This window comes from Euphorbia lathyris, chromosome 1 (assembly GCF_963576675.1).
Source record: "Euphorbia lathyris chromosome 1, ddEupLath1.1, whole genome shotgun sequence".
Lineage (NCBI taxonomy): Eukaryota > Viridiplantae > Streptophyta > Magnoliopsida > Malpighiales > Euphorbiaceae > Euphorbia > Euphorbia lathyris.
The window spans coordinates 28,665,447-28,692,288 of record NC_088910.1 but is presented as its reverse complement, the minus strand read 5'-3'; the positions used below and the strand labels follow the sequence as shown (position 1 = coordinate 28,692,288).

Here is a 26,842-nt window from a genome sequence, read left to right as displayed (position 1 = left end):
TTCTACTAAATTAACTTTAACGTTCATATACAGAAGTGACTATTAGTGATTTAAAAAAAGAAGTGACTATTAGGGTTGTAGACAGAATAGTTAGGAAGGGGAATGGCTCATTCGTTCTCATCTCCGATTATCTATATATGAATCTGGAAAAAGTTTCTCCTCATCCCTGTCTCATGGGATTCCCACAGTTATTTTTTATTTTATATTAATTAAAAATTAAATTTATATAAAATAAATGCATTAAACTAATAAAAAATTAAAATAATTCAACATTTTAATTTAACAGAAACAACATGCATACACTTTTTAGTTAGTATTATAAACTTTGTGAAAGTTCCCACAAAATCAGAGATATTCTCGTGGGACGTTTCCCGTTCCCATTCATCTTCGGGCATTTCTCATAACCGCCTTATGAGGAATTTTTGCGGAGATTCCCCATCCCTGTTAAGATGGATCCAGGAAAGAGAATTTTTATCCCGATGATAACCACCGCCAGCAAGCCAGTTCAAAATAGAAACACAATTAAATTTACATTTTAATTCTCCCAAAGGAACATCACTCCACCCTATCAAAGTTAGTCAAACCTGTTTTAGCTCCCGCTCTTGTACATAAACACTAACAATTTTTCTTTGACTTTGATACTATATGCCTAAAAACAGTAGTAATAAAGACTACCAAAGTAAATCAACTTTTATCCATGAGGCGTACAAGTATAGTCAAGAAGTGTTACTCTAGGTATAGAATAATAATTACTTGCTGAAATCTGTCGTCAGTACGTCTACCACTTTCACTTTCCTGTAAAAGAAGTCATGGTTTCTCATCTGAGTCGAAAGAATATGGATTGATGCTAACCAGATCGCCACTGACTAGGGCCCCAAACAAAATTTACATATATACAATACCCCTATTCAAAGAATACAAGAATCATACGTAGCTACTTGTAGTATTCAAGCTCAACTGTTACTAGAACTGATATGATTTTCTGCCGTCCCACCTCCCAACGCATGCACTTGTATATATACACACATTACTGTTACTGAGCACTATATCCTACGCCCTGCTCTGCCCTGACTTCGCCAGATTATAACACCTTCAACATCACAACAATCTATTATGTGCTTCAATCAGGGAAGTTCTCTCCTGTTTTTAAGAAGGGAAGTTGTAAGCATTTTTGACAATTTTCAATGTGTAAACAGAAACATGGAAAATAAGATGTTGCAAGTAAAGAACTGTAAGCTCATACTGAATGTTCGGATGGTGTTCCAATGATTCATCATTCTACTAAACATTCATCGAAATACTAAATGTTTCCCTTATTCTCGCAGCAATATATGATGGTGTGTATGTATGGATTCTCTATTTAACCACATTTCATCCTTATGATCGTTACACATGTCTGGGCTTCCTAAATACATACCTCCAAAATTCATCAAATAAAAGTTTTAAGGAACCTAGTAAGCTAGTAGCCCCTAAAATCATACATATCATTATCATTGATATGAACTGGGTGATGAATTCCATGACTATAAAAAGGAAAAACACCCTGTGAAACCAAATATACCTCGTAAAGCATCAAAACATTTCCTAAGTCCTAACAGGCATTATTTACTGCAAATTCCCAAAAATTAGTTGTACTGATGTGTTCTTGTAATACAATTAATTTCATCTTCCTAATCATTCTTTTCTGATGTGAAATGGTAGAGTAAACCCCATAGTTGTGAAAGGCGTTCGCCTGGGTCGCCTGAGGCAAGAGGCGACCAGGCGATCCTTCCAGCGCCTCTGGTGCTGGAAGGCCGGCGATTTACAAGAGGCGACCGCCTCTCCAACTCAGGCGAGGGCTTGTCGGAGGTGAGAGGCGGTCGCCTCTTGTAGTTAAGGCGATATGAAAGTTATGCTGATGATTTATGGAGGTTATAAGTTTATGTATGTTTATGAAAGTGTGTGAAACAGTAGGAAACTAGTGTCTAATTTTCCAAATTTTGCAGGCTTTTGGACATGAGTATTATTCTAATACATCGAAAACGGCAACAAGAACGAATCCTTGTTGGATGTATGTGCAAGAGGTCAAGGCAGGGAAATATTAGTAATTCTGATGATGATTTTTGATATGTTATTAGGAATTAGGATCTTGTTATTAGACTAGAAGTTTTATTCTGTTTCACAGCTTTACAAGTTAAACTAGTCAATTTGAGTTATGGTTTTATTTTCTATGTTTTGCTAATTTGTGTGTCGCCTCGCCTTAGGCAATATTTTGCCCTTATCGCCTCGGCTCGCCTTTCGACTTTCACAACTATGGTAAACCCACTATATTTATTACTTTGCTTTTTTCTCAACCCAAGTGTATTATTGTTGATGCATATTTCAATGCATGCATAGGCCTGCAAATCACATGCCACAGAGAGAGAGAGAGAGAGAGAGAGAGAGAGGACCTCATTCACCGTGTTGCTTTCTGGTGGAAACCAATGCAGTAGGACCCCAAGATTCATGACATTTGGTATCAGTTTGAACAAAAGAGGAGTGGTTACCTGAATGAACATATATAAAGGTAAATACTATAACCAACAGAGCCTAAAGTATAAAGTTCTATTGCCATCTAAGAATGAAAGATACAAACCAGACTAAGAGCTGTGGTTCCAAGAAGAAGAAGGTACATCTTTCCCTGCATTAATCATGAACCAGGTTGAAGCATAAGGAAAGTTTTTACTTAATACATATATATACATACATGTCTTTTAAGGTTAATGCACAAGAATTAAGAAAAGAAATCAATTTTAACTAAAAGACTTTGTTACCCTTGTATTAATTGCATCAGCTAATTATTTTTTATCTATTCCCAAAGTAAAAAGGCAACTTAAATGGGGGTATATTTGGTAAAAAGCAACTAATGTGCATGGATTGAATCAAAATGACATGTATTATGGAACAAAAGAAATTCTCTAGAAAGAGATGCATTGTGGAACGGAGGGAGTACATCAATTTGAAATTCTCTAATCACAGTACAAAATTCATCATAAAAACCCATATAGGAAAAGGATAGAGAGAGATCACCTCAACAAGGTGAAGATTTGAGGCACGACTCAAGAGAACAAAAGCAAACTCTCCAATTTGAGCAAGCAACACTCCAACCTTAACCATAACAAAATAATCCTCTTTCAAAGAAAAATTGAGGTGTAATTTTGTAAGTATAATAACATTTTCTAGTTCTTCAACAAGTTTAGTAAGACAACTCACATGGAATGATGTCCTTATACTATATCCAAAGGCTTTACTTACTGCAGCAGCAACAGCTGTCTTAACTACTATAACCAGAATCACAGATGCTAGTAATATGTCCACGTGGTTCCACAGAAACTGCACATGTATAAGCATCCCGATACTAGAAAGAAAGAGAGCAGCAAACAGGTTACGAATTGGTTCAACCTGCAGGGTAGAGAAACAACAAATTATGAAGGTACTGATCACTATATTCACATTACAAACCATTGCTGATATGTTTTTGGCCAGTCAAACAAGCCATTGCCGAGTCTCAAAGTTCCAAACCAATTGTCAGCACAAATTAGTGCATGCATATACCAAAAAATAATACATTAAATTTCACATGAGCAATCTAGGTACAGTTTAAATAGCATTAATAAAAAAAATGGTCAAGTTCCAATGAGATTCACAAAAATTTGCATACTTTAGGATCTTGATGACATAATCACAAAATTAACAATCAGTCCAAATCTTGAAATTTGGAACGGATTGAAGAAAAATGCTGAGCGGACTTCAATTTCAGGGTATCAGACTCTAAAATTGATAAGCATGCACCAAATTCTAGAGAAGGCTATCACCTAGTTATACATAATAAAATGCACAAAAATATTTCACTAAAAAATGTAGCTCCGTTAGTGCATGTCGGATTTCATGGCATGAATGAATTAAAAGATAGAAGGATATGAATGTTTTAAGCTAGTTAAGTGAAGGCTGTAATCTACAATAGAAGATCGAAAATGCATTAAGAACTATGAGAAGATAAATAGGTAACATTTACAAAATTTATTCAGTGCTTTTGACAGATATGGAAAAAAAAAATTGGATAGTAGAGAAAACTATCTTCGCCAGAAATTACCTGGTCCAAAGTATGTTGAGCAAAGTCAGTTGTAGATATCATTACTCCAGCCACAAATGAACCCAACTCAAGACTAAGGCCGAGCTTGTCACTGCACTGAAATTATTACACAAATTCCAAGAGCATTAGAAATGTTAATTTCTCATATAATGCATCTCAACATCTTAGCTTAGACGAAGTTAATGTTGTTGAATACTATAGCTATATGGCTCAATTACAGAAGATGTCACATTCTCAAGGGAACAAAACCGTTAATATGATCAAAAATTTCAGATCAGGATGAGAGTTTTCCATCTCACACCCAAATCTTAATGACGATTATGATAGTGTGTGAACAAGTCCTTAATTCGAATAGGACTTTTTATTTATATTTTTATATCCCGGACTTGGGAACTTATGTAGTCTAGCAAACAACTGAAAAACATTTAAAACTATTTACAACTCTGCTTAGGGAAAAAATGATAAGAGTCAACAGTAAACAAATCATGATGAAGTGTACAAGCATAGTTTTAAAAGGCTGGGTTGCCTGAGGTGAGAGGCGACCGAGGCGATCCTTCCAATGCCTCATGAAATTGAGTATTCCTTTCCAGATTTGATGTTTTTGAGTTAATTTTTAATTTCTGAATTTTTTAAAATTTTGTCGCCTCATGTGCCTCACCTCGAGGCGATATATGTCCTTATCGCCTCGGCTTGCCTTTCGCCTTTTAAATCTATGTATACAAGTTACAACTAATTTTCTCAGCAAAAATAGTATATACTTCACACTTACCCAAGCAGATAATAAGCAGAAGGCCACAGCAGCAAGCTGATAAAGTTCATTTGTCTGGATCACATATATGGAGACAAATGTTTAGCTTAATCCAGGTAAATGTCCAGTAAAATCACAATAATCACCGGTATACAAGTCATTCTATAAGAAAATGTCACCGACTCACTTGAGATGATAGCTGTATCATTAACTTAAGAAATCGAGGAACAAATGACCATGACATTACAGATGTAACAGTGAGGAATATCGACAGCACCAACATCCTGAAAATAAAAAATTATAGAAATAAGACTTGATCCAGATCATTTAAACAAGTGAGACACAAAATATCCCTCGCCAAAGATAAAGGAAGAAATAACTCCCTCTCTCTCTCCCCCTCTACTAGATAAAAAAAAAAAGGGCGGCCCGGTCGCATTACGCGTCCCCGCTGAGCGAGGGTCCGGGGAGGGGTCCCACCACAAGGGTGTATTGGGGGCAAGCCTTCCCTTGCCAATTTAATTGGCAAGAGGCCGCTCCTAAGACTCGAACCCGTGACCTCTGGTCACACGGCAACAACGTTTTACCGTTGCGCCAAGGCTCGCCCTCTTCCCCCTCTACTAGATAAAAGGAAAAAAAGAAAAAGGAAAAGCTGACAAAAAAAACTTACAGCTTCCCCATTGAAATCATTCCATGTAGCAGGCCACTGCTGCCACCTAAGACTGGAAGCAAAGCAAACAGCAAACCAACAGCACAGTCCTGAAAGACTAACATATCAAACATCGATCTTCCAACTCAATACGTCATCAACTAAAGTGTATTACTAAAACTCTCTCCCTCCCCAAAAGATAGTCTTCCTTCTATTTTCATAAGTACTAAGAAAATGAAATTGATATATAGTTCGAAATGTAAAGTCTAATAAATTAGTTTGCAATATACTCCCACATTTATATATTACTCCAACTACAATTCAAATAATGGTAGTAATTCACTTTTGATGATGACAAGGCACATTAAATAACGACATATTAGAGAACTAAGAAATCAACTATACTATCAAAACGAAAAGTGGACAATGATTTGGACAGAAACCTGGAATATAAGCGTCCCAATTGTGACTTGACCATGAAGAACATTAGTACTGTTTCGCTCAACCAAAAATTTCACCACCTAGTATAGGGTAGAAAAGCATGAATTCTAAGATTTGTAAGAAGCCAAAAATTAGAAGAATGAAAACAATGCCAGAAAATGTAGAAGCATACAACTGCTGTTGATGACATTGACAGGAAGGAGCCCACAAAAATTCCCTCAGATAATTTGGCTCCACAAAACTGCATAGGTGACAAGTGTCCAAGTTTAAGCATTTTGATAGAATCATGAAACCGTTAGCAAGATATGAATCAGTTACTTGAAGCAACATACAATAGCTGTTATGCCACACAAGGACATAAATATAAAAATTTGAAGTAGCCCTCCAAGAACAGCAACAGGCCCCACAACTTTTAACTGCATAGGATGAGTTGAGCAGTTCAAAAGTCAATTGTGACAAATTCCTATACTACCTATATAGTCAACAAATATAGCAAGTGTAATAAATGTAGTAAATAAGATTTCCCCAAAGCAAATTGTAGATCACCTTCGTCAAAGAGAACTCCAGTCCTAAAGCAAAAAGAAGAAACACAACACCAAACTGAGCTACAGTCTCAACCTGTGATGACAGAAAAAGAGAAACATGCAACTGTCATCATATAGCAAAAACACCAAAACTAAACTCATTTTATTCATTTCGGATAGGGGCGGCCCGGTCGCATTACGCGTCCCCGCTGAGCGAGGGTCCGGGGAGGGGTCCCACCACAAGGGTGTATTGGGGGCAAGCCTTCCCTTGCCAATTTAATTGGCAAGAGGCCGCTCCTAAGACTCGAACCCGTGACCTCAGGTCACACGGCAACAACGTTTTACCGTTGCGCCAAGGCTCGCCCTCATTTTATTCATTTCGGATACAAGAAAAAAATAAGATACGGAGAGAAGCCCACTACAGGGCGTTGGATGACACTACACTGAAGATAAAATGGTTATGATGGTTACTCTAAATTATGAGGGTATTTTTGGCCTTTCATCTCCTAGTTCACAGTTGTTTCTACAAGAGGAAAAAAGAAAAAGCTACAGTGGCAATTCTGAGATATGGAATGCATGGCGATATTTGGTCAAATCTACAAATAAAAAACCTCTAACTGAGAAAGGTCATTTATACACATGAAAAGAATCTCATATGCATTTCAACTGAGGACAACAGTAAATATAACTTGATCTTGTATCATGTCATAACCATTTCAACTAAGGCGTCCTGCTACAAGTTAGCAGAATTCTGAAATGTAATGTTACAGTCATGGGCAACATAAGAAGAAAACTGACTGATTCTATCTATTAATGTCTTCCTATATCTTACTCTCATAGTTATTAAAGGCACATGGCGCACTTATGCGCTAGGGGTCCTGGAGCCTTGGGTACATGGCGCACGGCGTGCACCCTAGCGACACAAGGCGCACTTACAAAAATAAAAACTATAAAACTAACATAAAAATGCAATGAATACTAAACCATGACAATATTCTTAATTATAAATAAATTTTAAAATGCAAAATAAAACCCATATTATAAAGCTAAAGTTGAATACTATATCATAAGTTCTACTCCTCATCAAAACTCTCCAAATTCATCACTCATCTAAAGCATCAACAACTGCTTGTGTTTCTGTTTGAATTCGACTTCTGCTTGTGTTGCTGTTGTACTATACTTCTTTCTCTTTTAATAAGACTCCGTCTCTTCCTCTTCTAATTAATTCAACCGTGTATAATCTCTTCCTCTTTTAATATTTGTTTTTTTTTCTGCTTATCTGGGACCCTCATCAGATCACACTTAATTCAAACGTGTATAATATATTTCCAACTTTAAAAAACCCTAAAAACTGCAGCTATGTCACCAAGGTGCGCCATTGGCAACTGCACCTTGGCGCACAATGGCGCCTGTGCCAGGGGGACTGCGCCCGCCATTCTGGATGTCAAGGCGCTAAGGCCGGTACCTCTTTAATAACTATGCTCACTCTTATGATTTTAAGTTTTTGTTTATGTAATAAAACAGTTACATGTATAGCAACTGTCTAGTTCGCAGTTATGGGCGGTCACTGCCTTACTCATTGTAATATTTATGCAATCATGAAGAAAGAGGGTGACAAGTATTTTTCACCAAGGAATTGTCAAGAGATTCAGGTTCTATCTAATGAGCCCTAGTCTTAGCAGTCATAGGTAGAAAATCAAATAAACACAGTAATCTTACCCGTCACACAATCAGATCCCTGGACCATATCACAAACTAATTAAGTTATCCATTGCAAATTATGTTCCATGTGAGTTGTAACCTTTAGAAAACTTTCTCACTAATGAGAACTAGCCTTAGCAGTCATAGGTAGAAAATCAAATAAACACAGTAATCTTACCCGTCACATGACCAGATCCCTGGACCATATCACTAACTAATAAGTTATCCAGTGCATATGCTGTTCCCTGTGAGTTGTAACCTTTAGAAAACTTATCCAAAAATAAAATACTGTTATCTGGCCTAACACAAGGTTCAAATGCTATCTACCTAGACTTCGACATAAAAACATTAACATGAAAATGATGCGACAGGGTTGCATATTTCCAATCCGGTAATCTCAAAACTTAGTTCCTACAATATAGATTAAGTGAGACCATAATATGTGCAGTCAAAAGCCGACAGAAAAGAAACCTATCAGGATAAACGGTGATGAAGAATGTATATACCAAGGCTGTAATAAGACTGAATAACAGGGTTTCATGTTTAAAACCACTTATAAGTAAATATAATGTATCTTTTACTTTAATGGAACACAAAATTCTTTTTCAATCTCTTTGAATACAAAAGGAAAATGATATACCTGCACCATCTCACTGATGAATTTCAAACCTCCTGGTCCAATAACCGAACCAGCCAGAAGATAGCCCACAATTACCTAACATCCACATCCAAAAAAAAATTTGGAACTTAAAGGTACCACAAAACATAAATCACAAAAGAAACCAACGTATCTACCTTAACTGAAGAAAAAAAGTCAAAAAGCACCAAACACAACAAATAAAGTGAAACTTAAACAGAGATCTTAAGCTACTAACCGGTTGTCCCATACAAGAGAAGACAATCCCACCAATAGCAGCAGAAACTATGACGACTACCAAATCTGAAATTAATCTGTGGAAATGTCAAACAAATCAAAAAGATAAAACCTTATGCAGTATACACACATATTAAATTCATTGACAGCACTTAAGACAAAAGGAAAAACTCACACACTGAATTTATGTAAAAACCCTGCCATATTTTCAGAAATATAATTTATCTACCCTTCTGTAGCAGTCAGAAAGAAAGAGAAAAAAGATGATAACCTCAAATCTACTTGCAGTATTGGGTACTTGGATTTCTTGTTTGACATGACAAATACGTTGTCCTACAGTTAGGAAGAGAAGCATATCATATAAATCTGTGCATTTGATTCTGCAAAAAGAGCTCATCATGAAATCTTACCTTTTTGTCAATAAGGGTAGTCGTCTCCTCAGAATCTTTATTTTCCAGTGAAAAGACATCTTGAAATTGGAATGATTTTGTTCCACTGATAGAAATATAAAAGAGAAAGAAGGAAAGAAAAAAGATTACCAAATCAAACTCTCAGTTCTGACAGAAGTGAGAAAAAATATAGGAGTACACATGATAATTTGATAACTATGCACCACAAAAATATAATTATATTCCCTTACTTAACCACTTGTGTGTCATTGTTCTTAGCCTTCTCATGAGTAATTTTTGCTACAGTCTCCAGTACAGCCTGCAAAAGAATAAATATTACAATAAACTAACACGAAATTAAATGTTAGCGGGACATAATAAAATAGCATAGTTATTAAAGAGAACAAAAATCAAACCTACCTGTTGGTCAGCTACACTATTGTTGAAGCTGTTTCCATCATAAGCTGTAAAAGGAAGAGAACAAATATACATATAACCAAACAGCATTCGACAAACCAAACTACTAACTAGCAAGAGATGGAGAGAAGTAATAAGCAGCAACATATTCAACATCTAACATAGAGTCATGAAGCAGTACCTGCAGGGCATAGCAAAAGAACATCAAATTGGAATCTAAATACAAGGTTCGTATTTAATCATTACTAGCATATCAACCTTAAACCAATAAATATATATTGCCTTAGATAATATGAATTATAAAGTAAAGAAAAGACAGCGCCTTGGTTTCCAGACCTGAAACTCTACTGCAATTTGACAATAAGTTGAAAAGTCATGATAAATTTTCTAAAAAGCACGCCTAGAAAGTTTTGGAACTCTAAAGTGTAGAAAGGTATCTTCGTGGTTGTTTAAGGGAAAAGATCCCCAAATAATGTAAATTACAAATGGATTTCAACTGCAAAAATTTTATTTTAGGCTCCTTGTTATATAATCTAAACAGTTAGCAAGCTACATGGGATATTTTAGACTTCAACACCCTTTTAATGCAGCTGGTGCATGTGTGCATCTGTTTCGGCAAATGCATGGATGCTTGGCACACAAAAATAATAGTTAATGAACAATTCTTTAATCCACCAATATAGTCGTTTAGAATATAAAATAACTGGAAAATGAAAAAGGTTTGGGGGAAGAAGATGGCGAAGAACTATGTGATCTTCTTTTAATCTTTTCATTACAAATGTTGCATAAGCTACCAATTTTCTGGCATGCATCAAATAATAGCATACCATCTTCGTTAAACTATATTCCTAAGAACTATCTTTTTGTTAGTCTGAGTCACTGAAGGCTGAGTTTGAAGAGTTGAAGCAAGAAAACTACTGCCATCTCTTTTCACTAGTTCCTTGTTTTAAAATTTGGTGCTACTTACTTGATCAAGCTCCTCAATGATCATTCATAAGGAAATCTGGAGTTTTGGATCCAAGAGAAGGCTACTAATTGGTTACCTTTAATAAGAAGACTTCTAAGAATAATGGGTTTTTTCTACTGCAAAACTTAATTCAAATTCATCATTTTTAATAAATTCCAAGTAAGATAACAAGAAATGTAAACAAACAACAACAACAGAGCCTTAGTCCCGAAATGATTCGAGGTCGGCTAACATGAACCGTCATACAAAACCCTGAAATCAAGTCGTGTCAACGACATAAATTCTCTCCCTCCATTCCGTCCTATCCTATCCACTACGCTACCATATTTTACTTAATCTCCAATAAACTCATATCACTCTCAATCACCCTCTTCCAAGTTTGTTTAGGTCTTTCCCTACCCCTCACTATTGCATCCCTTTGTCACTCTTCAATCCTTATAACCAGCGCATCAAACACTCTTCGTCTTATATGGCCAAACCACCTTAGTCGGTTTCCCTCATTTTATTCTCAATAGATGTAAGCCCTACTTTTGTCCTAATTATTTCATTACTCACCTGATTTTTTCTCGTATGACCACACATTCATCGCAACATATGCATCTCCACCATCGACATCTTGTGAATGTGATAGTGTTTCACTGCCCAACACTCCGTACCATATAACAATGTAGGTCTAATTGCCGTGCGGTAGAATTTTCACTTCAATCTATTAGGCAATGCCGGGTTCGCAAAAGGGAAACCCGTAGCACTCTTCCACTTCGACCAACCAGATTTAATCTTATGAGCAACATCTCCATCCACTTCTCCATCTGTTTTGAATAATAAACCCTGAATAACGGGAAGCAATCCGAGCCCAGGACAACCCTCCCATCCAGGGCGATTGTCCTTGCCTCCCTACTTCTATCGCCGCTAAACTTACACTCCAAATATTCCGTCTTACTTCGGCTCAACTTAAAGCTTCTAGATTCCAAAGTTTTTCTCAATAGTTCCAACTTTTTCTCCACGCCTTCTTTCATCTCATCAACCAACACAATATCATCTCCAAACAATATGCACCATGGTATACTGTCTTGAGGTGAACTATCCATAACGACGGTAAAAAGAAATGAGCTAAGTGCGGAACCTTTATGCACTCCAATCGTAATAGGGGACTCTTTAGTCTTCACAAGACTGGTAATGCATAATAAAATTCATAGGCTGCACATCACAACAATAAAGTTGATTTTTTTTTTTACACAAATTTTATTTCAACATCAAATCTCAAGTAATCTACCCAAACAATTCATATATTTCAAAACAAAGACATCGAGGTCAGTAAAGTACAGTAAAATATCATGTCTTTCAAAAGTCTAACTCTAACAAACTTCATTTCTAATCCGTAAATTTAACTTTCCCCAGTACGATATCTAAGCCATGTTCATCAAAGTTGCAGATGATACAGACCTGGATAGCATTGCAAAATAACGAATTGCACTCTAATAGTCTGTTAAAAGCACTAGCTTCAAGTAGCATGCTATCTGTTCCATGAATTTGAAGAAACTTCCTCCTTGCTATATCATAGTAGCCTAGCTAATCCTTAATAACATTTAGGACGAAAAACAGGGAATATAGCATCGGCTAAAATGAGTCTAAAAACAATTTAGGAGATTGTTCAAAATATTCAATGAAAAACAAGGAAAGTGGAAATAAAAATGCAGAAAGAAAGGCTTCAAAACCTTCAGGCTGATCATTTTCGGAGAACTCTTTCTGCAAAACCCGATCGAACATTTGGGCTATACTACCATCATCATTATCGGGAGCAGAGGAATTAAGCAAATTCCCATAAAACCGCGCCCTGATTTCCTTATCAGATCTGGCGGAGAAACAAATCCACGAGTAAACCAACAGCAAGAAGAAGCAATACCAAAATTTAAGGAGTCCACGTTTCGCATCAAAGATGGCCATAATGTATGGCAAAATCTCTCCAGTCCGCAAGCAATTCAAAATTCGAGGAAGGAGCGAAAGGAAAATGGGAGCAAAAAGGAAGATGGTGCGGGAATCTTAGATCGAAGAAGAAGGCTAAAAGCCCCCTTTTCTTTATTTCACTTTTCTAAATGGTTTGATAATGGAGATTTCATTTCAATCAATTACTTAGATTGGAGCGGGATCTTTATTTGTTTACGTATGCTTACAAGATTTTGTCGTCACTTTGACGTTTCCCAGAGTTGAACAAGGTCAATAGTATTTTATTTTATTTTATTTTAATTTGTAGTCCTATGGTTATTCCTTTTTAATTTATTTGTAACTTTTTTTCATTTCAACTATATAGCATAAATAATAACATCAACATAATGATTATGTTGTTAAGTTTTTTTTTTTTTTAATGTATATATAAGTAGACTTGACAATTATCGTGTTGGTGTCATATCGTTTTCGGATTCGTATTATAAAAAATAAGTTCAAACTCAATCTAAAAACATTCGTATCACAGTCGTGTTAACATATTCGGGTTAGTGTCGATTTCGTGTCGTACATGTAATCTTGTTTTTTTTTTTTGAATGAACATGTAAAAAAGTATATATTAACGATCACTTTTAAAAATATAAAAAGATATTGTACTATTTTTAAATATTGTATGTCATTTTCAGATTAGTATGTTAACATTAACCATCGAAAAATTGGTTACATGTTAAAAAATCATTTAATTTGAACAATTTAGGAGGTTCAAACCATATTTGGAAGTAATAGTTATAATTTTATTATCTTTATTAATAAATGACATATAAAAACATGAGATAATATAATAATAATTTTAAATATTCGTGTCGTTTTTAGGTTAGTATATCAACCTTAACCCACCTCAAAAATTTGTGTATCGATTTCGTGTTGTATAATCGAATCGTGTATATTTTTGCCACCTCTATATATATAAGGAATAAAAATACATCTAACGATGATAACCGAGAGCAATTTTAATCTTACGTCATAAATGGAACAATAATACTTTTACATTTACAAGTTGAACTCATTTTACTTTTAGGATCCGTTTGGTATGTCGTAATGCAATGTAATGTAATTAAGGTCGTAATGTAATCAAAGTTGTAATGTAATGGAATGGAATAATGATTCTATTACCATGTTTGGTTGACAATTATGATGTAATGTAATAACCATTACAATACTTATATTTTTCTAATTAAATACAATCATAGAATTTTATTTACATAATTAAAATCAACGAAAAACATGAAAAACGTGAAAAGCACGAAAAATATGAAAAATCTAATCAAAATCAAATACAAAATTAGATTAACCAAAATCAATAAATTAGTATATAGTTTTTCGCTTTTTCATATTTTTATTACATTTTTCTCGTTTCTTTTAATTTCCATTTTCACCATTTTTTTTAATTTCCATTTTGCAACATTTTTCACTGTTTTTCTATTTTCTCCTTTTTCCAGTTTTTCATTTTTTTTCGTTTTTCGCATTTTTTAGGTTTTTCGGTTTTTTTTTCATTTTTCTCGTTTTCAATTTTCATGTTTTTCTAGTTTTTGACAAGAATGAGAGGTAAGATTGAGAGGTAAGATTTGAGAAATGAGAGGTTAGATGACAATGTAATGAGAATTCAAGTCATATTTCTATGTAATTGGGATTACAAGATTTCTTCAACAAAATTTAACTCAATGTTTTCTCATTCTATTACAATGAAATTGTAACATGCAACCAAACATGGTAATGAGCCTTTAATGTAATGGTCATTCCATTACGGAGGTCATTACATCTTACCAAACGACACCTTAATGTTTGAAAACTAAACCATTTTTTAGGCATTATTAGCGAAGCACGCTATGCATTCATGACTCTCATTATATTCACTCGACATATTCGGCATGTTCTTACTCATTAGTAATATTAAAAAAATATATATATGTACACCCGTGAAAAAGAATTAAAAGTTCAAAAAAGTTATCACATATTCTACACCAAATAAAAAGTGGATTACTATACCCAGCCCCAATTTCACACTTCCAGCCTTGAAAAAAGACGTAACCGCCCTTTAGCCAAAAATTGAAAATTCCAAACTCTCCCAAACTCTCTCAAACTCTCCCAAATACATTTTGTTCCGAAATCAAAGACAACACGTTTGATGGAGAGCGATCTGTTATCACCGCGAAGAGACAAGAATGACGTTGTCCCTGAAGTCGAGGTATTTTTCCGATTGAACTTCCATTGATTTCTGTCAGTTTTTTGGGATAAAAATTGCTAGTTCGGACTCGGGCGTGTGAGCATCACGCCTCACCATGTGGTGGGGCGTTTGAATATTACGCACCACCACATGGTGAGGCGTGATGTTCATACGCCCCACCATGTGGCGGGACGTGATGTGCATACGCCCACCACATGGTGAGGCGTGATGCTCACACGCCCCACCACATGGTGGGGCGTGATGCTCACATGCCCGGGCATATTTGTGGCTGCTTTTTCGGGTTTAGACACTGAAACGTTGTAGAAATATCGTGTGTTGGAATGTAATGTTCGTTATTTATCATTTGCAGGAGGTTTCGTTTGAAGAATTTGGCGGAAACGGCATTGGTTACAGTTCACAGTTTTTTCCCTAACAAACGTTTCAAACATATCATGAAGCTGTTAACTGGGCAAAATAGACGGCAGTTGGGATCGGCTTCGAGGTAACCACAACGTCGCACAAGACAGGGGGCAAGTCAGTGAATATTTGTTAAATGTGCTCGTGGTATTAAGAATTATAGAAGGAAAATGGATATGGATACGAATGCTATACTACGGAGGGATACAAAAACAAAGTACTGTGGTTGCAAATTCCAGATAAAAGTTATAGAAATCGCTGAATTAGGCGGTTGGGTGGTGAATGAGATTGCTGGAGATAGAGGACAACACTGTCATCAGTTGGCTGTATATTATCAGGGCTACAGACAGATGAGCGGACTAAGCCCGAGTTCCAAAAAACTTGTTCGTGAAATGAGTTCAGCTCAAGCTAAGCCTTGTGCGATTTTTGCTGTAATCAAAGAAAAACATCAGGAGGATTGTCCGATACAAAGACATATCTATAACTACAGTGAGAAAATCAGGACTGAGAGCTTTGAGGGTCGGGATGTAATCGGTCAATTTTATCGGCTTGCTATAGATAAGGAATACGTACATTGCACGCAAGCGGTGCCGGACAGCAATGTTGTGACTCACTTATTTATGGCACATCCTACATCGATCACACTGTTCCGATCTTATTACTTGTTTGTTGGTATGGATTCAACATATAAAACAAACAAGTATAAGATGTCATTCTTTGAGATAATTGGAATGACGGTCCTCGGGTTCGAAGAGTAGTCGTAGTCGAGACCGATCCTCATCCTCATCTGTGCATAACAACGAGATGCCGGGTATATTTTATTTTAGTAATATATATGTTGAAGTTAAAGTAAATATATTTTTTTGATGAATTTCATATATTAATATTTTCAGCCGGATTTGATGCGGATATCGCCGGTTACGACCATTTACATCGGGTTCAAGGTCTCATCGTACCATTTATTACTGGATACCATGATGTTGTAGCAGATGGTAACTGTGGATTTCGTGTTTTAGCCGATGCCATCACCTATAACCAGGAGGAGTGGAAGCTGATGAGAGTGCTCATAGAGAATGAGATGCGGGCAAACCGTGATTTGTATGCGCCAGTGTATGGGAACAGATTCGATACTGCCCTCACACGTATTAAATGGGCAAGAGCGGGGTGTAGTGAGTCCCACTGGATGGCGAGTCCGGATGACTTATATGCTGCTGCATCTGTTTTGAATGCAGTAATATTCCTTTTTACTACATCACAGTTAGGATGTTGCAATATACTGCCGATGCGTTCGGACGATGGAAGACCACCAAAGCGAAAGATTGTGATTTATCATTTGGGGAGTTATCATCACTACATACGTCTTTATTTAAGTCCTGCATTTCCAATGCCTCCCATTGCCACCCAATGACGTATATTTCGTGATCCGAGTGTTCGTCACTTGGACAATCTATACGCTGAAAGGAGAGCGGCTTTGACTAGATTATATTAGTTTTATGTGTTGTAATTAATAATATTTATTCATGAACTTATATTATTGTTACTGATTTTAGTTAAAATTGTATGGTATTTTTAGGTTTTAAGTACATTTCTGTAGTTACGGGTTTAACGGCCTATTTACGGGTTTAAGAAGCTATTTTTTTTGCTAATCCGTCACGTGGGCCTGATAGCCACACGCCCCACCGTAAGGTCGGGTGTGTGGCTATCACGCCTCACCGTGTGGTCGGGCGTAATAGCCAAACGCCCGACCTTGCGGTGGGGCACGAGGAAATCACGTCCGACCACACGGTGAGGCGTGTGACTATCACGCCCGACCGCGCGGTGAGGCGTGATAGCCACACGCCCGCATGACGGAATGGCAAAAAATAGCTTTTTCATCCCAAAACCCATGAAAGGGTATTTCCGTCCTTTCACGGGGCTAGGGGTGGGAATTTGGGGCTGGGTTTAACAACACCCAATAAAAAACATGTGAACACGCGAGATTTTTTTTGATTTTTTTTTCGCATGTGTACATGTATTTTTTATTTGTGAGTAATGTGTGCTACCATGTCACATAAGTGTGGTATAGATAACGAGATTTATGACTGTGTAAAGTAATTAGAGCATCTCCAATAAAAGTTCTTATAAAAATAGCTCAAACTTAACACATCATACTAAAACATAGTAATATTTTATTTCCTAACTTATCGACATAATTTTTGATAATTTTTGTTAAAAAATACTTTAATTGTAAGCAACTTTAAAAATTGACACTATAACTTTATAAATTATTACTTTATATATAATTTATTTTAATTATAAATATCATCATCAAAATGGACCAATAGTAAGTAATTCAATCATTTTTTTATATTAAAAAAGTCAAGCAACCTTACTAAGAGTTGCCAAAAACATTGTCAAATCACTAAACACTTTTCAAATACCATCTATTGGATATGTTCTTATAGTTATGAATAAAATCGGTCCAACTTATTAGAGGTAAAATTATACAATTTACAAGGTTAGGAGTAAAATTGTTCTTTACTCCCAATATTTGAAAATATATTTACATATTTATCCTTTTTTTTATATGATAGAATATTTGTCAAGAAACCGTAAAATAATGTCAGTATAGCTCTAACTAGTTCATGGGTTGGGTTGGGTTGGACCGCGTCTAGGAGCGAGCAAAATAATTGGTAATCGATTACCAAAATTGATAATCGAACCGAAATGTTAGTTTGATTCGATTATTTTAATATTCTGTTTCGGTTCAATTTTAATTTTAATTTAGTTTGGTAATCGGTTATCAGTTCGGTTACTGAAAAAATATTGGTGTACCCAATAACCGAACCGAACTTAATATATAAATATAAAAAATATAATTTCATATTTACATATATAAATAACTTATAAAATATAAAATCCAACCCCTAAAAAATATATTTTTATCTTTATATATTTAAATTTTTGACTAAGTGGTCTTTAATTTTTTCAATTATAACTTTTCTACATGTGCATTATTTGAAAACCAACGAAACAAAAATATACAAGAAATTAAATGTTATGCGTCTTCGGTTATTCGGTCGGTAATTGAATAAAAAAATCGATTTGGTAATATTTGGTTACCAATTTTATTTGATTCGATTTGGGTTTGAAGACATATTTCGGTTCGGTTAACTGCTAGTTTGGTTCAGTTAGTAACCAAACTAAATCGATGCTCACTCCTAGTTGTGTCGAATCTAATCAGGTTTTACATTAAACTACTTTGTCTAAACTCAATCTAGTTCACACTATGTTTTTACATCGGACTAGACAGGACCATTGTAATAAAATAGTTTTCCAAGCCCCACCCAACCTACTCAATTAATATATATTTATATTAAAAAATTAATTAAACTTAAACTATAAATATGAATAATAAAAAGGGAAAATGGCGGAAGCACTTGCATTGAAGGAAAATATAGGGTGGTTAATGTTGTTGAAACACCTTTCCACATAATTTTGATTTGACAAAATTGTTTAAGTATAATTAAAATACATATTCTAAACACACCAAGTTTAAATGCTTTAATTTATTCTACTAATGTGTTTGTTCAATGTTGAGTTAAAACTGTTATAAGACATAAGGATTAAATGGCCCAAGCCCATTACGGAAGCCAAGGCCCAAGTCAAACAACTCAGTACACTCGGCCCGCGTATGTCAAGACGTTGCCATTTTGAACAAAATGCAACTCAGCAAACGGAAGGATCTAGAAGACCTTCGGAAACAACTTCAAGATGAAGCTGCTGAGTAGTCTCGACAAACGTACAAGACAGCAGCTGGCGAAGGAAAAATTCCAGACAAAGTGTTTCCTCTTTTGGCAAAGTTCAGACGACACAGTATGCTGTCCAGTTGACCTTACCATAAAAGGAGAGACCATCTGCTGAGCTGACCGAGGACAGAAGATACACGATTGTGATTGGCCGAGAGCTCTGAGCAAGTTAGGATGACAACGACATATAGCCGTTTCCCTCCAACGGTTATTTCGAAATTCGAAATGACCGACGCCCAGACGTCTCTATAAATAGTGCCATCATAAGCTTCACAAGACACAGAACTTGATTAAGCAGTTACGCTGACCAAATTTCTACACAAGTTTTGCAAGCAAGAAGCAAAGCAAATCTTACACTACAATTTCTTATATTTGTGTAAAAGTCTAGAGTGATTGTTAAATCGTCTAAAGTGTCTTAGCACATCTTTGTATTAGGACAAAACACTTATCATTTCTAGAGATAGAAAGGAGAGGCCGAGTACTCGGTTTTAAGTACTCAGCGAGAGATTAGGATTGAGTAGAAGTATAGAGGAAGGTACTCTTGTCATACTCAATTGCTGATATTGTAAAGGGTTTGAGGCTCTACCTTTAAAGAGCTCAGTAGAGGATTTGAAATCTCGGAACGTGTTCCGGGGACAGGACGTAGGCTTAGAAGAAGCCGAACCTGGATAAATCTGCTGAGTGAAGTATTTCTTACCTTTAACTCCTTATTTATATTGCTTGCTTTAAATAATCAAAACTGACCAAGTAAAGAGGTCAAATTGAGTTGTGCGCGTTGAACGTCTGAGCTCAGGAATATACTCTAAGTGCTATCTCCTGACTCAAGCTAAGAAACTGACCTAGTCACCTGTTGACTAAGCCAGTATCTTGCTGTTTACTCAGCGTCGCTGTTCAAACCTTTTTCTTTAGAAAAAGAAGTCTGCCCTAATTGCAAAAAAGTTTAAATAGTTCCTAACCCCCCCCTTGGAACTATACTTGCAACCTTACAAGGGACCAACAAATGTCACTGGGATACACTTCAGTTATTTTTGAAACTGATGCAAAAGTTGTTTTAGACTCCATCTTGGCACAACGAAAAGATCTTACAGAGTTCAATGAGATTATTAGTGATGTCCCTAATTTTAAGGTGAAGTTTGTTTCAAGGTTAGCGAACGAGGCAACTCATTCCATGACACGGAATGCGCGTTCCTATGCTAATTCTTTTATTCATTGGACTAGTTCTGTATTTATTCGGAGTATCCTACAAAGGGATGCTCCCCATTTTTCTTAAGGGCAATTAATTTATTAGTCTCTATATTTTGACAAAACACACTGTTTAGTCCTTATATTTTCAAAAACACATGGTAAGGTCTCTAACCTTTTTTTCAGTGAACTGTTTAGTCCTTCCATCTGTTTGTTAGATTTATGACTTCGGAAATGACTAAATTACCCTTTATTATTTACCTTCAAACTTCAGAAGAGGAAATCCAATTTAGAAAAATAAGCTATTTGTATGGAGAACAAGAAAAAGAACAGACCCAATACTTACGAATTTGAACGATTAAGAAGAAAGTCAAGAAGAATAACACTCAAAGTTGATTTCAGATGCATTAGAGTTTAAAGAAAATGAAAATAAAGGAAAAGATGAACGCAAATCCAAATTGACTAACAGAATCTTCATGAGAGTCTAACGGCATGGACTAAACAGTTCACCGAGAAAAACGTTAGGGACTAAACAGTTCACCGAGAAAAACGCTAGGGACTTTGCCGTGTGTTTTTGAAAAAACAGGGACTAAACAGTGTGTTTTGTCAAAATATAGGGACTAATAAATTAATTATATATATATATAAACTTTATGGTTTGGGTCACTTTCAAACATAAACTATGTGATTTAAAAGTTGACAAACAGATAACTTGAGGTTAATTCCGTTAGTAAACACAGTTCAAACTGATTAACGGTGTTAAAAAAAATCAAAAGTCAAAAGAAAAAAAAAGTTAATTTTATCTTTATATTTATTTATTTTATGATGCGGGGCATCTTTCCCTAGGATCGAGTCCGAACGAGGGAAGTCGGGGGAAGAATCAAGCACGAGCAACAAGCAAGCAATGAGGCCAAAACAATACAACACATCCACTCAGATACGCCTCGCGTGTACTTGGACACGCTCCGCGTGTATTTGAGATTGATCCGGAGAAGGTCTGGAAGGTCACATATGCAGGACTTGGATTGGGCACGCTCCGCGTGGAAGAAAACACGCCCTGCGTATTTGAGGGTTTGATCCGGAGAAGAGTTCAGCAGCCAAAGTACGTCCCGCGTATAATGGCTACTGATCCAGAGAAGGGCTTATCAGCCAAAGTACGTCGTGCGTACTTTCGGGCACGTCCCGCATACTTTCACTTTTCAGGAACTTGTGCCTTACTCCAGATTCTTGGTTATTTATGCATTTGGCCCCTCAGCTCCTCTCCCACCTTCAAATCAACCCCCTCCACTTACCTTTACCCCATTTACCCTTATATTTATATTTAATTAGCTAAGCTCTTTACCCTTTATTGTAATTTAGCATTTAGGGTTTTTGAGATGATATAAATTCATCTCTTTCTCTTTGTAATGGTTAACTTTTTATCAATCAATTATAATTCTTCTTCAAGAAGCTTTGTTAAGGTTTTCACCTTCAACAATAGGGGATCTTTGATTTCCTATGGATTTAGTCCATGAATTGGGATCCACTCCTTCTTTGTAATGGTTAACTTTTTATCAATCAATTATAATTCTTCTTCAAGAAGCTTTGTTAAGGTTTTCACCTTCAACAATGGGGGATCTTTGATTTCCTATGGATTTAGTCCATGAATTGGGATCCACTCCTTCTAGTTTAGCTAGATAAGTTGTTATTATTTGTTAGTTTACGATTAAAACTAACACGTTACGATTTCAGATAAAACCGATCTGTATCAGTTGGTATCAGAGCCGGTCGTTTTCCTTGAACGGAGACTTCTTCGACTATGGTTCAACCAAATTTATCTCCAAGCTATGAAGAAACCATCAACAAGGGATTGGAAAACCTCAAATCCATGATGATGAGGTATCATGAGAGTTGTAAGGAGGATTTTCGGGTGATGAACGAGCTAACGAGGAAGCTTACCGAATCCGTAAAGGGTCTCAAGCAAGAATGCCGAAATCACTCCCAACCAACCATAGAGGTCCCTCCTAAAGATCCATCACCAATCTTTTCTCCTTTACACATTGAAGAGGTAAATCCTAAACTTCCAATTTCTCATATTGAAGTTGTGGATAGTCCTATTGCTAGGAAGGGATTGGATGTTTGTGGTGTTGTTTGTAGTGTTGAAGTGGATTTAGATTCTCATTGTGGGTTATTTGATCATGATGTGGTGAATGAGAATGTGGATTCATGTGTGGATGAGGAGGAAGGAGTGTTTGTAGGTGAGGATGTTGGGAAAGCCCATGTAGCAAGTGATGCTCCCCAAGTGTTTGATGAAATGCCTCTTAAGCATAACCTTGTTTGTAAGTTTGGGGAAATGGAAGGCATTATCCTTGAAGAGGGGGAGAAGGAGTTTGGGCTTGTTAATCTCTTTGAGAAGAATGATGAAATTTCATTATGTGTGGAGGTTGATGACCATGGAGATGGGAGAGATGTTGGTGGTTCAACCATGTTGGGTGGTTACATGTCTTATGAGTCAAGCGGCTTGGCACGTGAGTTAGTCGGCTTGAACTATAGGGAGAAGTGGGAGGAAACGAGAGGTCATGGGAAGAGACGGATCGTGGATGAAGATGGAAATGAATTTGAATACAACCATGAAGAAGAGGAGATTGATAAAGAGGAGAACCAATCCGAGAACGAGCTAGAAAGAAATGTTGAACATGACTATTGTGAAGGCGAATTCGAGGATGAGGTTGAAAGGAGAGAGCATGCTTCCGTAGATGAGATATGCGAGGATGGTGAACTTTGTCATGGTGCATATGAGTTTGATTATGATAAAGAGGGTAGAGTTTACCATGGGGAGGATGAACATCGACGCATTGAGTGGAACCAATATGGGGCCGCTTATGAGGAAGGCGAAGATAGGGTCTACCATGACGAGAATAGGCGTTGGTGTGTTGAGTTGGAGGATGTTGAACGGTCCTATAACGAAGATATTTATGAGTATGATGGAGGTAGGGTCCATTATGGCGATGAGTTGGGAAATGAAGAGTGGAGCCGAAATGAAGATGCTTATAATGATGAAGAGAATCGGTTCCAAGATGAGGATGAAGCGAGAAGTGTTGAGTATGAAGACACCTATGAAGTTGATGATGATGGCAATGAGCACAATGTGTATTTGGTGACTAGGGTGCCAATGCCTAGTGAAGAGGAGCCTAGCCGACGTCATCGATTATTTAGAACTCGATGCTTAGTTCGTGGGAAGAAGTGTGAGATGGTGATCGACGGAGGAAGCCAAGTGAATATCATTAGTCGGTCCGCCATGAGCAAGTTTGGGTTGGTTCCCGAGCCACATCCTAGACCTTACCGCCTTGGTTGGGTCAACGGGGTGGAAAGCTTCAAGTTGATCATTGGTGTAAAGTTCCTTTCATTATTGGAGCTTATGGGGATGAAGCTATGTGTGATGTTGTAGAGATGGGTGCTTGTGATGTGCTACTTGATAGGCCATGGCAATTTGATTGCGATGCCTCACATGTGGGAAGAAGCAACACCTACACCATACGCAAAGGCGGAATCCGATATGTCCTTACACCTTTAAAGAGTTCTCCTAGGAAGAAGATGGAGGCCCCATTGGAAGATTTTCCAACTCGGGAGTTGAATGTGAATGGGTGCATTGGTGGAACGGGTGAGACATTGAGTCATCTTGATTTGGGTTCCATGGCTGAGATAGCTAGCCACCCTCCTAATGAAGTCAAATCCCAAGAGGGGAATGAAGTTGAGAAAGGGGAGAGCCAAGTTGGAAGTGAAGAAGTAGAGCCGATGTTCAAGGGGGACAAGCACGTGTCTTTCAATGAGCCACTTAACGGGCTTCCTAAAGGGCTTCCACCTTTGAGGAAGCTACCACATGACATAGCATGGGATCCGAGAGATAGTCCACCTAGCTCTACATATGGTGAGTTGAGCTCTAGAGAGGAAGAGGAAGGTTGCTCTATGAAGCCTATTGATAGCACCGAGATGCTAGCATATGCTACATGCAAAAGAATCGAGTCACTCATTGGGTAAAATCTGAACTTATTCTTTTGTGCTTTGTTGAAATGTATGTGTTAGAAGCTTGGTTGTGTATGTTGAGGGAGAACCTTTCCTATGAAGAGCCCATGAGAGGTGATCTTATTGTGAGAAAGGGGAGCTTTGTGTTGAGGGAGAACTGTCCCTATGATGGAACCATGAGGGGTGATCTTGTTGTGGGAATTGGTGATTGTTCATTGAAGGGGAATGGCTTCCCGGGGAACATCAAAAGGATGGAAGGAGATCAAGACTTGGTAAACTCGGAACTTATTATTTTGCGCTTTATTGCTATGTATGTGTGGGGGTATATGTGGTGCTTGTTGAAGAAGCATCAACCCTATGAGGAGTCAATGAGAAGCGATCTTGTGATAACGAGAGTGGAGTTTGTGAAGTCTTTGATGAATGGGGATAGCCGCCCGAGAGGTGTTGAGAAGGTAGAAGAAATTCAAGACTTGGGGGTTGAGGGCCAAGTTAGTAAGGTGGCAAGTCTTGAAGTTCCGGGATTGTTGACCCAAGGTGAGGGAGGAGCTACTATATGTGAGTTTGGATTCACTATGATGTGGGTTGACAAGTGTCGCCGGGATATTCCGTTTGATGTGGGCCATGGGCAAGGAGAGATGGAGCATGGTAGCCGGGTTAGTGGCATGAATGTAAGCGAAGGTCGGGCCTATTCAAGTCCAAATCATGTTAGGGTTGTGAAGAGTACTCAAGGGATCGCTCCAATTTGGGTTGATATAGGGCACCGGGACATGTTATGTGAGGTTGGCTATGTGCGAGTGGAGGTTGACCTTAGCATCCGGGTCGATGGCGTGAGGTGCATTGAGGTCTGGGCATATTCGACTCAAGATCATGTTGGGGTTTCGAAGGATATTTGTGAGATTGATTCTAATGAGGTTGATACGTGTCGTCGGGATCTTCAATTCGAGGTAGGCCAAGAGCGGAGGAAGATTGTGTTGATTCCTCAAGTTCGTGATGGGGAGATCAAGAGGATCTATGGGTGGTCCGTGCAACCAAATGAGGGACGTTGGAAGATCACCCAAGCAGTTATGGGGAAGTGGTTTGACAAGCTTCGCCAAGACATACCATTCGATGTTGGTAGAGCATCCGAGATTGGTGGAGATTGGGAGATGAGTACCACGGAAGATGAATTCCGGGGTGTGACACTTGTGGAAATATGGGGAAAAGCTCGTGAGGAGAAGGTGAGTCCGACAATATGTGGAGTGGACTTCTTGAATTCATCTCGAACAACACCTTGGTTCGATTTGAGGGCTTGGGTTCATTCACAACGAACACGTCTCTTCAATGTATGGCAAGCAACTTTGGGGCAAGTTCCTTTTAAGAGAGAGTGTATGATGCGGGGCATCTTTCCCTAGGATCGAGTCCGGACGAGGGAAGTCGGGGGAAGAATCAAGCACGAGCAACAAGCAAGCAATGAGGCCAAAACAATACAACACATCCGCTCAGACACGCCCCGCGTGTACTTGGACACGCTCCGCGTGTATTTGAGATTGATCCGGAGAAGGTCTGGAAGGTCACATATGCAGGGGTTGGATTGGGCACGCTCCGCGTGGAAGAAAACACGCCCTGCGTATTTGAGGGTTTGATCCGGAGAAGAGTTCAGCAGTCAAAGTACGTCCCGCGTACTTCTGGGTACGTCCCGCGTATAATGGCTACTGATCCAGAGAAGGGCTCATCAGCCAAAGTACGTCGTGCGTACTTTCGGGCACGTCCCGCGTACTTTCACTTTTCAGGAACTTGTGTCTTACTCCAGCTTCCTGGTTATTTACACATTTGGCCCCTCAGCTCCTCTCCCACCTTCAAATCAACCCCCTCCACTTACCTTTACCCCATTTATATTTATGTTTAATTAGCTAAGCTCTTTACCCTTTATTGTAATTTAGCATTTAGGGTTTTTGAGATGATATAAATTCATCTCTTTCTCTTTGTAATGGTTAACTTTTTATCAATCAATTATAATTCTTCTTCAAGAAGCTTTGTTAAGGTTTTCACCTTCAACAATGGGGGATCTTTGATTTCCTATGGATTTAGTCCATGAATTGGGATCCACTCCTTCTAGTTTAGCTAGATAAGTTGTTATTCTTTGTTAGTTTACGATTAAAACTAACACGTTACGATTTCAGATAAAACCGATTTGTATCATTTTATAAATTAATCCCTTCATTATCTAATTATTACAAAAAAAAAAAAAAAAAAATTATCAAAATATATATTTTATAAAATACATTTGTTGACAATTTGACAAGTCACTGGAGAAAGATTTTTTTTTAACAAAAATGTCATTTGCCACACCAATAAATTGATGTTGTGACTGACATTTTCATGATTTTGCTACGGGGAAGGAACTCAATCCTCGTTTTTTCAAAACAATAAAAATAACGATGATTTATTTGTAAAAACGGTGAAATCACATGTTCATATGTCTAATTAACTC

The 26,842-nt window shown here is 37.3% G+C and overlaps 1 protein-coding gene across 1 annotated transcript; it reads right to left on the bottom strand.

The window, feature by feature from the left end:
* Positions 1-246: 246 nt before the first annotated feature.
* On the bottom strand, positions 247-12,943 carry LOC136226315 (K(+) efflux antiporter 5). The gene is made up of 20 exons (XM_066014721.1): positions 12,534-12,943; positions 9,855-9,898; positions 9,686-9,753; positions 9,456-9,540; positions 9,317-9,378; positions 9,047-9,122; positions 8,812-8,886; positions 6,493-6,564; positions 6,279-6,362; positions 6,119-6,187; positions 5,949-6,026; positions 5,527-5,615; positions 5,047-5,143; positions 4,881-4,934; positions 4,112-4,207; positions 3,232-3,420; positions 3,049-3,126; positions 2,615-2,659; positions 2,430-2,525; positions 247-1,140 (listed from the first exon to the last, which is right to left on the bottom strand). The coding sequence occupies exons 1-20, from the start codon at positions 12,760-12,762 to the stop codon at positions 1,099-1,101; spliced, it is 1,728 nt and encodes a 575-aa protein (XP_065870793.1). The 5' UTR covers positions 12,763-12,943; the 3' UTR covers positions 247-1,098.
* Positions 12,944-26,842: the final 13,899 nt, after the last annotated feature.

Coding starts and splice junctions, on each gene's coding strand:
- LOC136226315 (XM_066014721.1), bottom strand. CDS start 12,762: ATGGCCATCTTTGATGCGAAACGTGGACTCCTTAAATTTTGGTATTGC. Junction 9,123..9,316: donor ATACTGCAAGTAGATTTGAG/GTTATCATCTTT, acceptor ACATTTCCACAG/ATTAATTTCAGATTTGGTAG. Junction 3,421..4,111: donor CTCAACATACTTTGGACCAG/GTAATTTCTGGC, acceptor TCTACCCTGCAG/GTTGAACCAATTCGTAACCT.